The sequence below is a fragment of the Saprolegnia parasitica genome (assembly GCF_000151545.1).
Source record: "Saprolegnia parasitica CBS 223.65 unplaced genomic scaffold supercont2.133, whole genome shotgun sequence".
Classification (NCBI taxonomy): Eukaryota; Oomycota; class Saprolegniomycetes; order Saprolegniales; family Saprolegniaceae; genus Saprolegnia; species Saprolegnia parasitica.
The window spans coordinates 33,897-48,628 of NW_012156527.1; the positions used below are offsets into that span (position 1 = coordinate 33,897).

At 57.7% G+C, this 14,732-nt stretch overlaps 2 protein-coding genes across 2 annotated transcripts; one reads left to right on the plus strand and one right to left on the minus strand.

Moving 5' to 3' along the window:
• Positions 1–29: 29 nt before the first annotated feature.
• SPRG_14518 (TKL protein kinase) lies at positions 30–4,553 on the minus strand (the record flags this gene model as incomplete). The annotated part of the gene is made up of 21 exons (XM_012353729.1): positions 30–122; positions 209–307; positions 355–456; positions 507–602; positions 802–900; positions 955–1,053; positions 1,249–1,347; positions 1,540–1,569; positions 1,621–1,674; positions 1,720–1,768; positions 1,816–2,361; positions 2,413–2,573; positions 3,199–3,297; positions 3,516–3,608; positions 3,663–3,761; positions 3,809–3,907; positions 3,955–4,053; positions 4,099–4,197; positions 4,244–4,342; positions 4,395–4,493; positions 4,542–4,553. The coding sequence occupies 21 exons, from the start codon at positions 4,551–4,553 to the stop codon at positions 30–32; spliced, it is 2,325 nt and encodes a 774-aa protein (XP_012209119.1).
• Positions 4,554–11,893: 7,340 nt separating this feature from the next.
• SPRG_14519 (serine/threonine protein kinase) lies at positions 11,894–13,050 on the plus strand (the record flags this gene model as incomplete). Its single annotated transcript, XM_012353730.1, has 4 exons — positions 11,894–12,091; positions 12,137–12,211; positions 12,275–12,375; positions 12,429–13,050. The coding sequence occupies 4 exons, from the start codon at positions 11,894–11,896 to the stop codon at positions 13,048–13,050; spliced, it is 996 nt and encodes a 331-aa protein (XP_012209120.1).
• Positions 13,051–14,732: the final 1,682 nt, after the last annotated feature.

Genomic DNA, 14,732 nt, shown 5'->3' on the forward strand with positions numbered 1-14,732 from the left:
GCTTGTGCGGCAGCGAGTAGCTGATTGCTCTACAAGCTCGTGAGATTCAGGATGCGAATCAAGACAAAGATTGTATACGTGGTCGGACGCCGGAAGCAAGAGCTCGTACATGGTTTGGTTTCCTAGCGCCAATGCTCGCTCGATGGGTCGATGACCACTCTATCCAGTTTGATGTGAGCGCAGCAACAGTACATTGTGGCGTTAATACCGCGTCGACGACATCGACGTCGACTTTGGCACCGACAAGCAAGCGGGCAATGGTTGTGTTGTGCTTCATGACAGCCAGGTGCAAAAGTGAGTTGCCAAGCTACAAGTTAGAACTGAGTCACCTTTGGAGAGCAACGCACCACCAACCTCGTCCTGCTCGTTGATGTTGATCTCGGACGACGTAAGGAGAGCGGCGGCAAGATCAGAGCAGTTGCTCATGATGGCGTCCCACAGAGGTGATAGCCCGTTCTACAACAAATGGTGGAGTCTTTCAAGACGTATCGCCAATCACAACGCACATGCTTGGTGTTGACGTCGGCGCCATGCGTCAGTAAAATGGGCACTGCAGCCACAAAGCGTATGCGACAAGCGACTTGGAGCGCACTCTCGTTGTCCTAGTTTTGCAAGGCGCCGTTAGGTGGCGGGAAAATAGATAGGGTGTTGTACTTTCACATCGTGGAGATCAGCCCCCGATTGGACGAGACTCGCGACCGAAGGCTCGTCGAACGTGGCGAGCGCGGTATACAGTGGTGTGATGGTAGCCTAGAAAAAAATGGGCTGGATGACAACATCTCTCCTCACGACCAAAGGTACATTGTTGCGGCCATTGACGTCGGCGCCATGGGCAATGAGCAGCGCGACGACCGCATCAAGTCGAGACTTTGTCGCATAGTGCAGTGGCGTGTTTTTTTTCTATAAACAAAAACCGTCGTGATGACCTACGCCGTCGTCGACAGACGAGCTTACGTTGGTCACTGCGTTGACGTTGGCATTGGCGCGCAAAAGTACGTCGAGGGCCTCCTTGTTGTTCTTTTTGATGGCGAGATGCAACGGCGTGTGGCCAAACTAACGCAACAAGAATGATTTGCGACGCCAAAGAGTCGAGTTGCGTACGCTGTCACGGACTTCGACGTTGACGTTGTTGGCTGCAAGAAGCATCTGCATGATCTTGCAGTTGTTTTGCTGCGCAGCGGTGTGCAGCGCTGTCATGCGAGCCTACAACACGTACAGACTCGGATGCCGCACACGCGGACTACGTACGATTTGAGCTGCGTTCACGTTGGCCCCGCGTGCCAACAGGACGCTGACAATGTCGCAGTGACCCAGGCACGTGGCTATGATAAGACCCGTCTCGCCCGTCTGTCGGATGCAATATAAACAGCTGACTGAGAAAAAGTTATCGAACCGCTGAAGCACAGTTGGGGTCCACGCCACTGTTGTCGAGAAGGTCGACCACCTCGGCGACGTCCCGCCTTTGGATAGCCCTGAGAAAACGTTCTGGCATCCTCTATACACGCTATTGTGAAGGGAATGAGTCGGTGGATTCGATACCTTGAGAGTTGACGGCGAGGGTCCAAGCTTCTAGGCGAGAAAGTGATGTGCACTATTGTGTGTGATTTCAGCAGACGATACCCGGGCCACCACAGTTGGGTTGATGGGGATGACGTCGATGGCTGGAGGACCAACCTAATGCAAATATACAGGACAAAATATGTACAACGAGATTGCAACCTTTTGGTCATGCAAGAACGCTGGCAACGACACCACCAGCTGCGAATGCCTACGCGTGGACAGACATCGTCATCTCTCACTCTACTCGATCGGTACCGCATTTGTAGCTGCAGGATTTCAACAAGCTTGGTCGCCGTCGGGCGGTGCGTTGGATCGATCGCCGTGCAGTCCGCTGCGAGAGCTTGGGCCCACTCAGCGCTTGCATGCAAAGGGTTAGGGTACAGCGTCTGGAGGAGAATCCCGAACGAGTAAATGTCGGCCGCCTTCCCGTAGCCGCTTCCGGACGTGAGGACTTCGGGCGCTCGCCACTTGCTCGTGCCAGCACCCGTCGTCATATTCGTTGACTCTTTCTTGGCGGCACCGAGGTCTGCCACCTTGATGTAGTACTTGGAAGAGAGGAGGATGTTGTCGGTATTGATATCCCGATGGACGACGTTCTTGGCGTGAAGGTCGTTTAAGGCGTTGGCAACGACCCAGAGAATCTCAATGGGATCGTACACCACAGGAACATACTTGCCCAAGGCCAGCTTCTCGAGGTACGAAGTGAGGTTGCCGCCATCCATGTACTCGAAGATGAGCTGCGGCGCGTCCGATTCCGCGTCTGCTGTGGCGAGCAGCCGCACAATGTACGGCGACGGGTTGCTATTTCAGTGCTAAATGAGCTGAATTCAAGAGTAGCAACAGCCAGCTCACTCTTTGAGGACTTGGATCTTGTCTCGAATGATCGCAGTGCTTAAATGGGCCTTTCGATACACCTTGACGGCTACGTCTTGGCCACAGTGCGTGTCCTTGAAGACGATACTGTAGCAGCCAATGCCAACTTCTTGTAGCTTTGCCAACGAGCGTGCAGCCACCTGATGCGACGTAGTCAAGACCCAATATGTTTCAAGGGCAATGGAAGTACCTCGGCAACAGTGATGTCTTGGGCCGGTGAAAGTCGGTCGATACCAGCTTGGTTGGTCGACTTGACTGCGATACTCATCGGGCATTCGGCAAACTAAAAACGAAACACATTTTACACTGGGAGAAGAAGGCAACGGAGGACCTTGTTGGAATCCGTCGTTTCGACACCATCGTGGTCCAACACAAAGGCAAGAAGAGTGTCGTGGCCGCCCAGTAGCGCCAGATGGACCAGCGTGTTGCCGTGCTACAATGATGGATGACCCTTTAATCGCAATGATGTGGCACGGTGTACGTCATCAACGTGGTCCATGCGAACGCCATCCGACAGCAGCGCACGGACATCGTCGAGGCGACCGTGTCGGGACGCATGGAACAAGTCCAGAACCTAATGCGCCGAGTGAAAGGAAGGGCAAGTGCAGATTGCAGAACGAGTGTTATCTACCTTGCGTTGCAAGTCTTGCAACATGTGCACCGTGTCTGCATGACCATTTTTGGCGGCCGCGAGCACAGGCAACGATCCATCCTATAACGCGCCTTGCGGTGAGTCGGGCGAGCAACGAGCGCGAAATCAAGCACCTTGGCACGTTCGAGCATCATAGCACCCGCTCTGACAAGCTCACGTGCGACCTCCGTGTGCCCGTTGGCAGCTGCCTCGCAGAGCGGCGTCGCTCCCGTCTACACGCACTTCATTCAACGCACTGCTCGTCGACTGCACAATAATCATGTAATGGACCCCACCGTTGCATCCGCGTAGTGGACATTGGCACCACGCGCTAGAAGCCTTTTGACGACGTCAACGAAGCCTTCAGTCGCCGCGGCCAGAAGGCATGAGCCCTAAACCGGCCTCAAACGTTAGCCCACACGGTATCGGACAGCTCCACGACCATTGTGACCTCGTCGGCGTACGGATAAGTCTCGGTCAAAAGCGCATCAACTACCAAAGCGTGGCCCATCACGCACGCACAATGCAACGGCGTCGCTCCGGTCTAGAGGTGTGTGTTGTGCATGAGCAAAATACTCAAGTGTGGTTTCAAGTCTACCACGGACACCGCGTCAACTGCGGCTCCAGATGCGACAAGGACATCCAGCATCTCGACATGACCTTCTTTTGCCGCATAATGGAGAACGCCATAGCAATCCTAGAGATACACAACTCAACGTCCGATGAGTCCACATAAGAACGAACCTGATCAACGTCCAAGATATTGGCGCCAGCATCAAGCAAGCGGCGCGCGATCGCAACATTTCCTTGCTCTGCGGCCGCCAGAATGGGTGTCACCCCCGCCTGTTGCTTAAATCATGATTCTGGTCGCTAGTCGTCGATCGCAGTACCCACGTCCGCGACCGGACGTCGGCGCCCGCATTGATGAGGACGACCACCGAGTCCTCGCTCCCGCGTTGCGTAGCAAGGATGATGGCCGTTACGCCACTCTATGGAGACATGCTCGACGCTGCTGTCGGGATGCGCGGATGTACCGAATGACGAAAGTTGACGTTTGCGCGGGCCCGCACGAGCTGTCGGACGAGGTCGACGTCGCCTGCATCGGCAGCAGCCAAGAGCGCCGTCGCTCCGGTCTACACACATGCGTCCCAACGCGACACGAGATGTACTGTGACGTACTCGACTCGGCAAGTCGGGCTTGGCACCAGCGTCCAGGAGCAAGCGCACCATGTCGTGCCGCCCTCGTCTCACAGCCTCGAAGAGCGGTAGCTCACCAAGCTACATGCACGTGTCAAGATCGCACACTGTTGAGCAGCAAAAAACGAGGTACCTGGTTGCGGGCATTGGCGTCGGCGTGGCCACGGAGTAGCGCAGCCACGCGGGTGGTATCGCCAGCGTGGACAGCGTCGACGAGTGCCACTGCTTTGGCCTACGCGGAGCGACATCAGACAGCCATGAGCGATGACACATATCGCACGTCTTCGCCCATCGACACTTGGAGCCAAGATGGTCAATGCTGGAAGATCACAAAACGCGGATGCCCTCTGAAAATGCATTCTATCATTTGTGAGAACCTCTACAAATGGATTCTCGGGGAAAACGAACAGCCTTGGCTCGTTCCTAGACCATATGCTGGTCGAGAGCGGCAGTGCATTTCCCAGCTCTGCTTTACTAATCGTCTAGGCAGGGCTCATGGGCAGGGATCGATAGAATGTCGTGGTCCGTGGGAGACGGTCACGCTGCCGTACTGCAATGTGGAACAGCACATGGGGGTCCCAAAACCCTTGGAAACTCGATTCGATCATTTGACGGCAGCTGATGACCTCTATAAATGGATTGCACGGGGTTGAGAGACTGTTGAGAGACGTTGTTGACTAGCTTGACTAGCATTGCCGTTTCGACTCGACAGAAGGTATTACGACAGAAGCGAATGGCGGTGCACGAGCAGTCGACTGCGTACAAGACGAGTCTCGTCGACGCCGTGACGACCGGCGATGCAGCGCGAGTGGCCACACTCCTTTACGATGGCGCCGACCCTGACCATCGCAACAACGTATGTCCTTCACTACTTTGTCACAAACGGAGCGATCGCCAGAGTAACAACCTGTGCAGTTTGGTGGGCACATGCTGCTCATTGCTGCGATTGAAGGACACGTCGACGTTGTGGAGCTGCTTCTTGACGCCGGCGCCAACATCGACCTGTCGACAGCGGTGCGGCCCTGTGTTGTGAAGGATGATCCACGATCCAAAACCGACAGGATGGCACAACGGCGCTCATTCGGGCCGCTGTTCATGGCCACGTCAACATCGTGCGCCTCCTTCTAATGCGTGGCGCCGATGTCCACTTGAGTAATCTGGTATGCAGCACCGATACGTTGCAAGGCCACTCACATGGATACCCTGCTCAAGATGGGGACAGCGCTCCATGCAGGCGCCCGCTTGGGCCACGAAGACGTGGTCGAAGAGCTCCTTGCCGTGAGTACCAATGGCGCGAATGACGTCAACAACCAAGTACTGTTTGAGATGTGGTGGCGCGTCTTTCACTTCTCCACTAGAACGGGCAGCCGCCAATCGTGGCGGCCGCAGCCCATGGAAATGTCGCGATTGCCGCGCGACTCTTGGCCGCGGGTGCCAACCTTGAGCGCTTGGACAAGGTATATAAGAGTATGGACTTGACATCAAATGTGCTCCTCTAGTATGGTCAAGGGGCCATCCATTGTGCAGCGCATGGAGGTCACGTGGACATGATCCGCTTTCTCGTGCTCAATGGCGTCGACCCAAACACAACGCTATCGGTCCGTTTTGATTTCTACGTAAGCAGATCGCAAACCTATGTGCTTCGTAGGCTGGTGGTGTCTCGCCACTGGACATTGCTTGTCGCCGTGGTTGTGCCACCTCCGTCGCCGCCTTGCTAGAGCTGGGGGCCCACGCCAACCGCGTCACGGATGTACACTTTCTATTTACCGCTGTGGTTCACACTGGATGTAGATTCCGTGCCTGTACTTCGCGGCTGGAAACGACCGAGCAGACATTGTTGCGCTGCTGCTCGAGGCGGGGGCCGACGTGAATGCGATTGAAAGCGAGGTAGTACGACGCAGCCCCTCTTGCGTGTCCAACCGCTTATCGCGAATACCTGGACAGGAAGGGGCCACGGCAATGCATGTGGCCGCCATCAAAGGTCATGCAACGGTTGTGCGCCAGCTTGCGTATGCACGAGCCAAACTCGACGTGCCGACCAGTGTACGGGTGTATGGCACCCCTTAAAGTTGTCATGCCGCCTCTAGTCTGGAGCCACACCTGTCGATTTCGCTCAGCACTACGGCCATGCAAGTGTCTTGGCTGTGCTTCAGGACGTTCGCACCAAGGTACCCTACTTGCTACACGCATGGGATTCGATAGTATCTCTCGCGTAGAAAATGGAGCTGCTGCATGCGACCCGCCATAGTGACCTAACCGTCGTTCGCGCCCTTCTCTCGGAAGGGCTCAGTGTCAACGAAACAGACGAGGTACCAACCAGAGAGTCTCGGCTCGTTTCATCGGTGGTGTAGTACGGCAATACGCTGGTGCACCTGGCGCTTCTCGGTCGCCACAACGAACTGGTCGCTGCGCTAGTGACGGATCCGACGATCGATCTCGACTGTGTCAACACGGTTGTGTGCCATTGGAGCACACCACCTCTGACGCCAGATATCCGTGTAGCTTGGCGAGTCGCCGACAGCCATTGCCACGAAATTGGGTACTGCGTCCCTCGTCCATGAGCTGCACGCCGCACAGATCACGAAAGCAGCCCAGGTATGCCCCGTCCCGCAGACATCCAAGAGGCAGCGGCTTGTGCCCGTAGGTGTCTCTGCACGCGACGGCGCATCTCCAAGTGCTCGGCCGTGGCAGCTATGGCATCGTCTTCAAGGACAAGCTCTTTGGTCGAGACGTCGCGATCAAGACTGTCTTGAACTCGAGCCGCAAGGCTGCCGAGAACCTCCGCGACGAGATCCAAGTCCTCAAAGAGTAGGATGGTTGCTGGTATCCAAAGGCAGCTCATGCACCATTGAATAGCAACCCATCGCCGTACCTTGTGCGGCTGCTTGCCACCGCCGAGGCTGAGTCAGACGCGCCGCAGCTCTTTTTTGAGTACATGGACGGCGGCAACCTCACTTCGTACCTCGAAAAGATCGCCAACGACGAACCTGTGCCTGTGGTGTACGCTCCCATTGAGATTCTCTGGGTCGTCGCCAACGCTTTGAACGACCTCCACGCCAAGAACGTCGTCCATCGCGACATCAAGACCGACAACATCCTCCTCTCGTCCAAGCACTACATCAAGGTGGGTGACGTGGGCATCGCCAAGGAAGAGTCAACGAACATGACGACGGGTGCTGGCACGAGCAAGTGGCGAGCGCCCGAAGTCGTCACGTCCGGAAGCGGCTACGGCACGCCCGCCGACATTTACTCGTTCGGGATCCTCCTCCAGACGCTGTACCCTAACCCTCGCGATACAAGCGCCGAGTGGGCCCAAGCTCTCGCAGCGAAATGCACGGCGGTCGATCCGACGCGGCGTCCGACGGCGGCCAAGCTCGTCGCTATGTTGCTACCCAAGCTGCAATCGTATGTCTTTGGTTTGTTGCACGTCTTTAGCCACACTGTGTAGGCACCCCCACCTCGTGCCGTCGATGGTATCTTTTGAGAAGGATCAATCGGTGCGGCTCGCCTCTGCACACGGCATCAAATCCGACCATCAAATAGGCCGGGCTGCAAGTCGTCGAGGCCATCTCCGTGCTTGCGCAACCCGAAAGCGCCTCGATATATATGCCCGCAGCGCCAACCATCATCCCCTCGGTTGCAGCCTTTATCGTCTTTGGAGTGCGAATGCGAACAGGTCGTTTGTTGTGTAGAAAGTCGGACGGGCCCAGCGGTGCCTCACTGTACTGTATCGATCCTCTTGCGTGACGCGCTCATGATATCCGTAGCCCGACGAGCAGCTGCACGTGGCCGTGGAGGCCGGCAACATCGACGATGCCCGCAAGCTGCTGGCAAGCGGAGTCCACCCCGACAGTGCAAGCGACGTACTACACTTTACGACCGTGCATGCGACACGGGATGCATCGTCCTATAGGACACGATGACGCCTCTCAAGACAGCCGTGTTGCTGCAGCACGACAGCATCGCGGACCTGCTGCTCGCGCACGCGGCAAACGTCAACGTCAACGTACGTGCGTCTTTTACTCCCGCGCTTGGAGTGTCGATGTAGAATGGCTCGACGGCGCTGCACGTGGCGGCCAAACGCGGCTCGATCGCGATGCTCAAGAAGCTACTTTCCGTCCAAGATATCAACGTGGATGCGTTGTCGGACGTGCGTATCCCTAATCTGCGAGGTCGATGACACGCACACTGTCATATGCAGGTCGCACACACGCCGTTGCATGCCGCGATTCTTCATGGGCGCATCGCGCATGTGGTTGCTCTTGCCGACGCTGGCGCCGACCTCGAAGCCGCGGACCATGTACGTACACAGCTCGCACGGCACAGCAACGTAAAACATGCACCAGGATACGCGTCGGCCGCTGCATATGGCAGTGCTACTCGGTCACAACGACATCGTCGCCTTCCTCCTCGAGCGCGGTGTCTGTACTTCCGAGCGCAACCAGGTACTGGCATGTTCATTGCATGATTTCAACATGTAGATGTCGTAGTATGGCGACACGGTGCTGCATCTCGCGATTCAGACCGGGCGCGGAGACATCGCCGCACTTCTTATCGAGGCTGGTGCCGATATTCACGCCGTCACGGTTGCGTCTAGCTTTCAAACGCTCCACTCATGTCCTTGATATAGAACGAACAGAACCCACTGCACCTCGCTTGTGAAAGCGGTGCCCTTGACGTGGTGCTGGCCCTTCTTGCGCGTGGTGCTGACGTCAACGCGAAATGCGTATGCGCCCCATTGACCGTACAACAATGGGATCGCTTCTTCCGGTGTTTAGGGCGGACATTCCCCCTTGTTCATTTCGATTTTGGCCGACCACGCCGACGTTGTCGCAGCGCTCATGGCATCGCCCGATATTGATCTCAACCAACGCTATGATGTACTACAGCATTTCACGCTCATGGTGCATCATACATGGGAGTAGGGTGGCGTGACCCTTCTGCACCTGGCGGCTACCAAAGGCAGCGTCGACATCGTTCAGACCCTTCTCCAGGCCGGCGTCGATTTTGACGTTCGAGAGAGAATGGTGGCGCCAGCCCATGTCCCTCGGTGACTCTGACAAGTGCGTGCTGTTGTTGTTGTAGAGTGGGCAAAGTGCCATGGACCTAGCTACGCGTCAGGGAAACCCCGAGGTGATCGCGTTGATCGGCGCAGCCCACGCCCACGTAATTACCTTGTCGCGCGCCTGTACTCGAAAGCATTTGTGGCGTGTAGGCAACGAAATTGCTCATCGCGGTGGTTCTCCAAGACGAGCAACGCTTCGCCGCGCTGCTTCAGCACCCTTTTAGCTGCAACTTTTCGGACGAGGTACAGACCAACGATCGCCAACACACCATCGATGCTTCAAGCATAGGTCGGGTGCTCGCTCGTTCATTGGGCGGTTCTTACTCGCAACGAGACCATGCTCGACCGGCTCCTCGCCACGCCTCGAGTCCTCCTCGGAACACAAAATCACGTGCGTCAGACTTGCCTCGTCCCGCAACACAAGGCTTGCGTTGTAGGAGCACAAGACGCCACTGGCCTTGGCGATCGAGTTTGGATGCACATCGATGGCCAAGAAGCTCTTTGATCGCGTGCAGCCTCGCGTCGTCGAGGTTGACGAGACATCGAGTCTCGGCGAGCTTGACGTGTGCACGTAGATTGCAGCGACCGACTACGAGGTGACGACGACACAGCTCGGTGTCGGCGGCTTTGGTGTCGTGCTCCTTGGTTTCTACATGGACCAAAAGGTCGCGGTCAAGATACTCAAGAACGCAGAGCATCGCAAGTCGTTCCACGCCGAAGCCGAAGCCCTCCTCGCGTACGGCTGCATGATGGATCGCACTTTTTATCTCGGATATCGTAGGTGCCCGTCGCCATACCTCGTGCAGCTTGTGGCCATTGCCGACCGTGACTTGGAGACAACAGCCCTTCTCTTCGAGTACATGGATGGCGGTAGTCTTCGGACGCACCTCGAGAAGAAGCGCATGAACGAGCGTACACCGGTACACGTGACCAACCTCCACGTGGCCTGGGTCATCGCCAACGCCTTGCGAGACCTGCACGCCAAGAAGCTCGTGCACCGCGACATCAAGAGCGACAATGTCCTTCTGAGCTCAAGTGGCGAGGTCAAGCTCGCCGACCTCGGACTCGCACGGCTCGAGGCCACCGAGATGACCGAAGCGCCCGGTACCCGGTACTGGATGGCGCCCGAGATTCTGCAAGCGCAAGGCACGACGTACGGCTGTCCCGCCGACATTTACGCGTTTGGCGTCCTCCTCACAGAGCTCGACACGTGTCAACTGCCGTACTTTGACCAAGACGTTCAAGACCCAATTGCGTTTACCCGCGGTGTCATCAACGGCACGCTTCGCCCGACGCTCACAGAAGACAGCGAGCTGTGGCTGCGCCAGTTGGCAGAGATGTGTCTGCGCAGTGACCCAGCGGCGCGGCCGACCGCCCAACAGGTTCTCGAGACGCTGCAACGCGAGGTGACGGCTGTCGCAGTGCCCGGCATGAGCGTACGTTCGCTGTCACATGACAATGATACTGTGTGCACAACCCTTTTGATTAGACGACGGAGGTCTTTATGCGCATCGCGGCAATTGACGATGTCGACGCGGCGGCACACATGCTAAGCAGCGGCCTCCATGTGGATGGGGCGCTTCCGGTATCCGAATGTTGACGACCAACTTTCCAGCCGGTTGTGTAGGGCGGCTTGTCACTGCTGTCGGTGGCCAGCGCTGCCGGCGCGCCCAACACGGTGCAACTTCTCGTTGATCGCGGCGCGAACGTCAACGTCCAGAGTGTACGCGCGATCCTACTGCGCGCTTTGTTTGCACGGGAACCCACAGCGCGGCGATAGGGTGGCATGACGCCGCTCCACGAAGCGATGGCCAAACGCTCGTCGCAGGTTCTGCGCATTCTCATCGACGCGGGCGCGGACGTCGATGCACGTGATCACGTACGGCCAAGGTCTCTACCGAGTATCCGATTGATTGGACGGCGTAGATGGGCAAGACGCCGTTGGATTGCGCCTTGCGGCTATGCAACGGGCCGTGCATCAAGCCACTTCTAGCGACGGGGGCCAACGTTGCAATTCCGACGGCAGTAGACTCATGGTTTGCATTGGCAGCGCGACGATGTGTGCATACTAGGATGGAGCGACAGCCTCCGACACGGACCGACTCGGTCGTTTTCTGACATGTCACATGTCCCTGCTCACGATCGCTGCGTCGCGGGTATGCTGCACTGGTGCTATTCCCATTGGCTTGTATCCGTTGCCGTAGAAAGAAATTGCGTCTTTGCCCGAGATTTTCTGTGTCGACGGATGTGGCAACTGGCACCCTATCGAGGCCGATTGCTCGTGTGGGTATCACGCATCGACGCAAGACCGCGTGGCCGCCGTGATCCGGCGCCTCATGCGACTGCACCATCGCGGCTACCCCGTCCACTGGGCGCGGACCTGCGCTGCGTGCCATGAGTCGACAATGACCATCATGGACATCGTCTGCCCTCAGTGCGCTTATGTGCGAGAAGACAAGAGTGAGCTCAAGATGCTGCACGTGCGCTTGAAGATGGCTCTCAAGTCGACGACACCCCAGCTCGTAAGACTGCACAGCGTGGCACGCTTAGCCGCTGCGTTATAGGTCATGAAAGAAGACGTACGTGCGATCCCGCGCAGCATCGTACGCTGGCTCGCGGCCACCCGTGCCCCGCCACCCAGCCCACCGTCCGGGACGGTGGCTTCGACCGACAACTGGGAGCCATTGAAGGTCGGCAATTCGCCGGCAGATAGGTTTGTGTGCTCGCTGCTCGTGCCACGACCGCATGCGATGCCATGCCCTGCGGTTCGTTTCATGTGCTTGCGGCAGCACGACGTGACATTGTATTAGAGGGATCAATCGACGTTGACCAGTGCAGAGGCGATCGACCCTGCCGCTTTAGCCCGCGACTTGCTCCCGGACCTGGTCCACCCCGTCCTTGGAGTAAGAACACTTCGCAGACACCCGAAACACACACTGAATGGGTAGGTGTCACCGGTCCCAGCGCCTGGCGCTTCATTTTCGATGGGCGGGGACATCGTCACACACCGTCTCATTGGCGACGACGAAGATCTCGACGCGATCGCACGGTGCGAAGATCACATACATGCATGCATTGGATGCATCGATCGCTCTTTCATAGATGCACGTCGCCGTATCTTGTGCCGGTTGTGGCTGCCATCTTGCCCAAGAGTCTTCTCGTGGGAGGAAACTTTGCCAGTCTCCGGCAGCTGATGGCGGAACACAAGGACGCGCATCCAGGCCCGTTGATCGAGATCGAGTTCGGCCACGCTGTGGCCAGCGCGCTCGTGGATGTCCACGCCCACGGTCTCGTCCACGGGTATCTCTCGAGCCACAACGTCTTCTTCAGCCCGGCTTTAAAGGTCCAGGTCGGTGTGCCCGGGACGTCGGCGACCGACGATGCGCTGCTGGCATGGACGGCCCCCGAAGTGCTCGCAGGCGACGCGCCACCCTCGTCGGCCTCTGACATTTACGCGTTTGGCATTCTCATGACCGAGCTCGACACGTTGAAGCTGCCGTACGAAGACGAAGCGTTCGACGACGAAGTCGCGCTCACGACGGCGGTGGTCGACGGCGGCTACCGACCAGCGCTGCGCGACAACTGTGAGGAGTGGCTTCAAGACCTCGTCGATCGTTGCGTGGACGCTGACCCGAATTTGCGCCCAACGGCGGTCGAGCTCGCCGCGTCGCTTCAGAAACTCTTGGATCAAGCCACGCGCCTCGCCCGAGCCGACGACCCATAAACAAAATAAGGTCGGTTGGACACGACGCAGTACACACTTCTACATGTAGACGGCATCGATGCAAGTCGGATATAGAAGCGGGACACGACGATGAAGTCGCGGCACAGGTCAACGGGCGACGGCGAGGTCAAGCCTTGTTGACCGCCTCGTGCCACATCCGACCAGACTGATGGAGGCAGCAGCTCTTGCGTCTTCTGTCGCCGTCGCAAACTCGGCATCTGCGTGATGACGCGCACCGATGGCTGGCGAATGTCTAGAAGGGAAGTCTCTGTGCAGTCGATAGCAATCGCCTGCGCGTAGCGCTTTGCGACGACCTGCGCCGTGTAGTACTTGATCTTGCCCTTGAGGTGATCGTGAAGGCCCATTGGTGCCTAATAACGTTGGCGCCGAGGCGTGACCGCCTGTGACGGCGCGTCCGCTGTCGCTACTAGGCTTGCTGGAAGAAGAGGTGATTGAACAATGACTTGATTAGCCTGGGCTTCGACTCGTTGCTAGACACGCGCACTAACTACGAACGGATCTAACCCTAATCTTCGTCCCGTCTCAACAGGTAGACCCACGCGTACACATCGACACGCAGACCGGAGGTGGACCTCTGAATCGAGACTCGCCACACCGCCACGCACGGGCTCTCGATGGCAAGAGCGGGTCCGGCATCTGGATCGACGCGAGGACGCCGCCGTCTCGTCGGCGACGCGCAGAGCACTTGGTACAGCAGCGCGGCCTGCTTGATTGCATCAAGAGCGCACTTGGGACGGACCCCAGCGTTGGAGGCTAGAGGGTTCTCCGCTGCAGACTTGGCGACGCGTGCAAGCTTGCCCGACCGTCGTGGCCACGATGCACCGAGCGCTCAATGCACAACGGGAAACGACTTGCATCCACTCCAGTCCAGTCGACGCAAAGGCAACATTTGGTTTAAACCTTCTGAACACACTACATCGTACTGTGAACCACAAAAGCTTGAGCACACCATGCGACAGAAGTAGATAACTCTAAAGCTGTCGTTGCCGCGAGCAATCGCAGCGCCGACGACACGGACGGAGGCGACCGCGCCAACGGACGGCGTACGAGCCGCAGTGTTGGGAGATGAGACCAGCCATCGTGCCCCATTCGGCCTACGAGAGGACGAGGCAGAGTCGTCGTTGCACTGATGATCGTCGTCTCGTGCTCGGATGTACGCAACGTAGCGACCGGCGCTCGCAGCGCCTGCGTGCATGAGCACCGAGACGAACGAACCGTGGACCGTCCAAGCCCAGCATCGTCTCGCGACGGCCAGCTGTCGCGATATGATGCCCGTTCATATCGACGTACGCGGGAAACGAGACACGGCTTCTGAGCCTGCTCGTGCCATTGCTCCAAGCAAAGCGCTTGAGCTCAAGCATGAGCAATGGCGGGAGTTGCGACAACGAGCTTTTGTTGGCATCTTGGTTGGTGCCGCCGACGGCGCCGTGCCATTGATGCTCGTGACGACTCTTCGACGGCGTGTCGGCGTCGATGGGACTCGGAGCAAGCGGTCGGGAAAGGTATCGAGGTGGTTGCGCTCGTGACCGCGCGTAGCGCATTGCACAGAGTCCTTGAGTGTGCCGAGCCATCGTACTACCGGAGATTCATGCGGAAAAGAGGGTAAGGGTGTTGACCTTGGTAGAGGTCGTGGATGCAGCGTTCGTCGGGCGTGCCTTAGA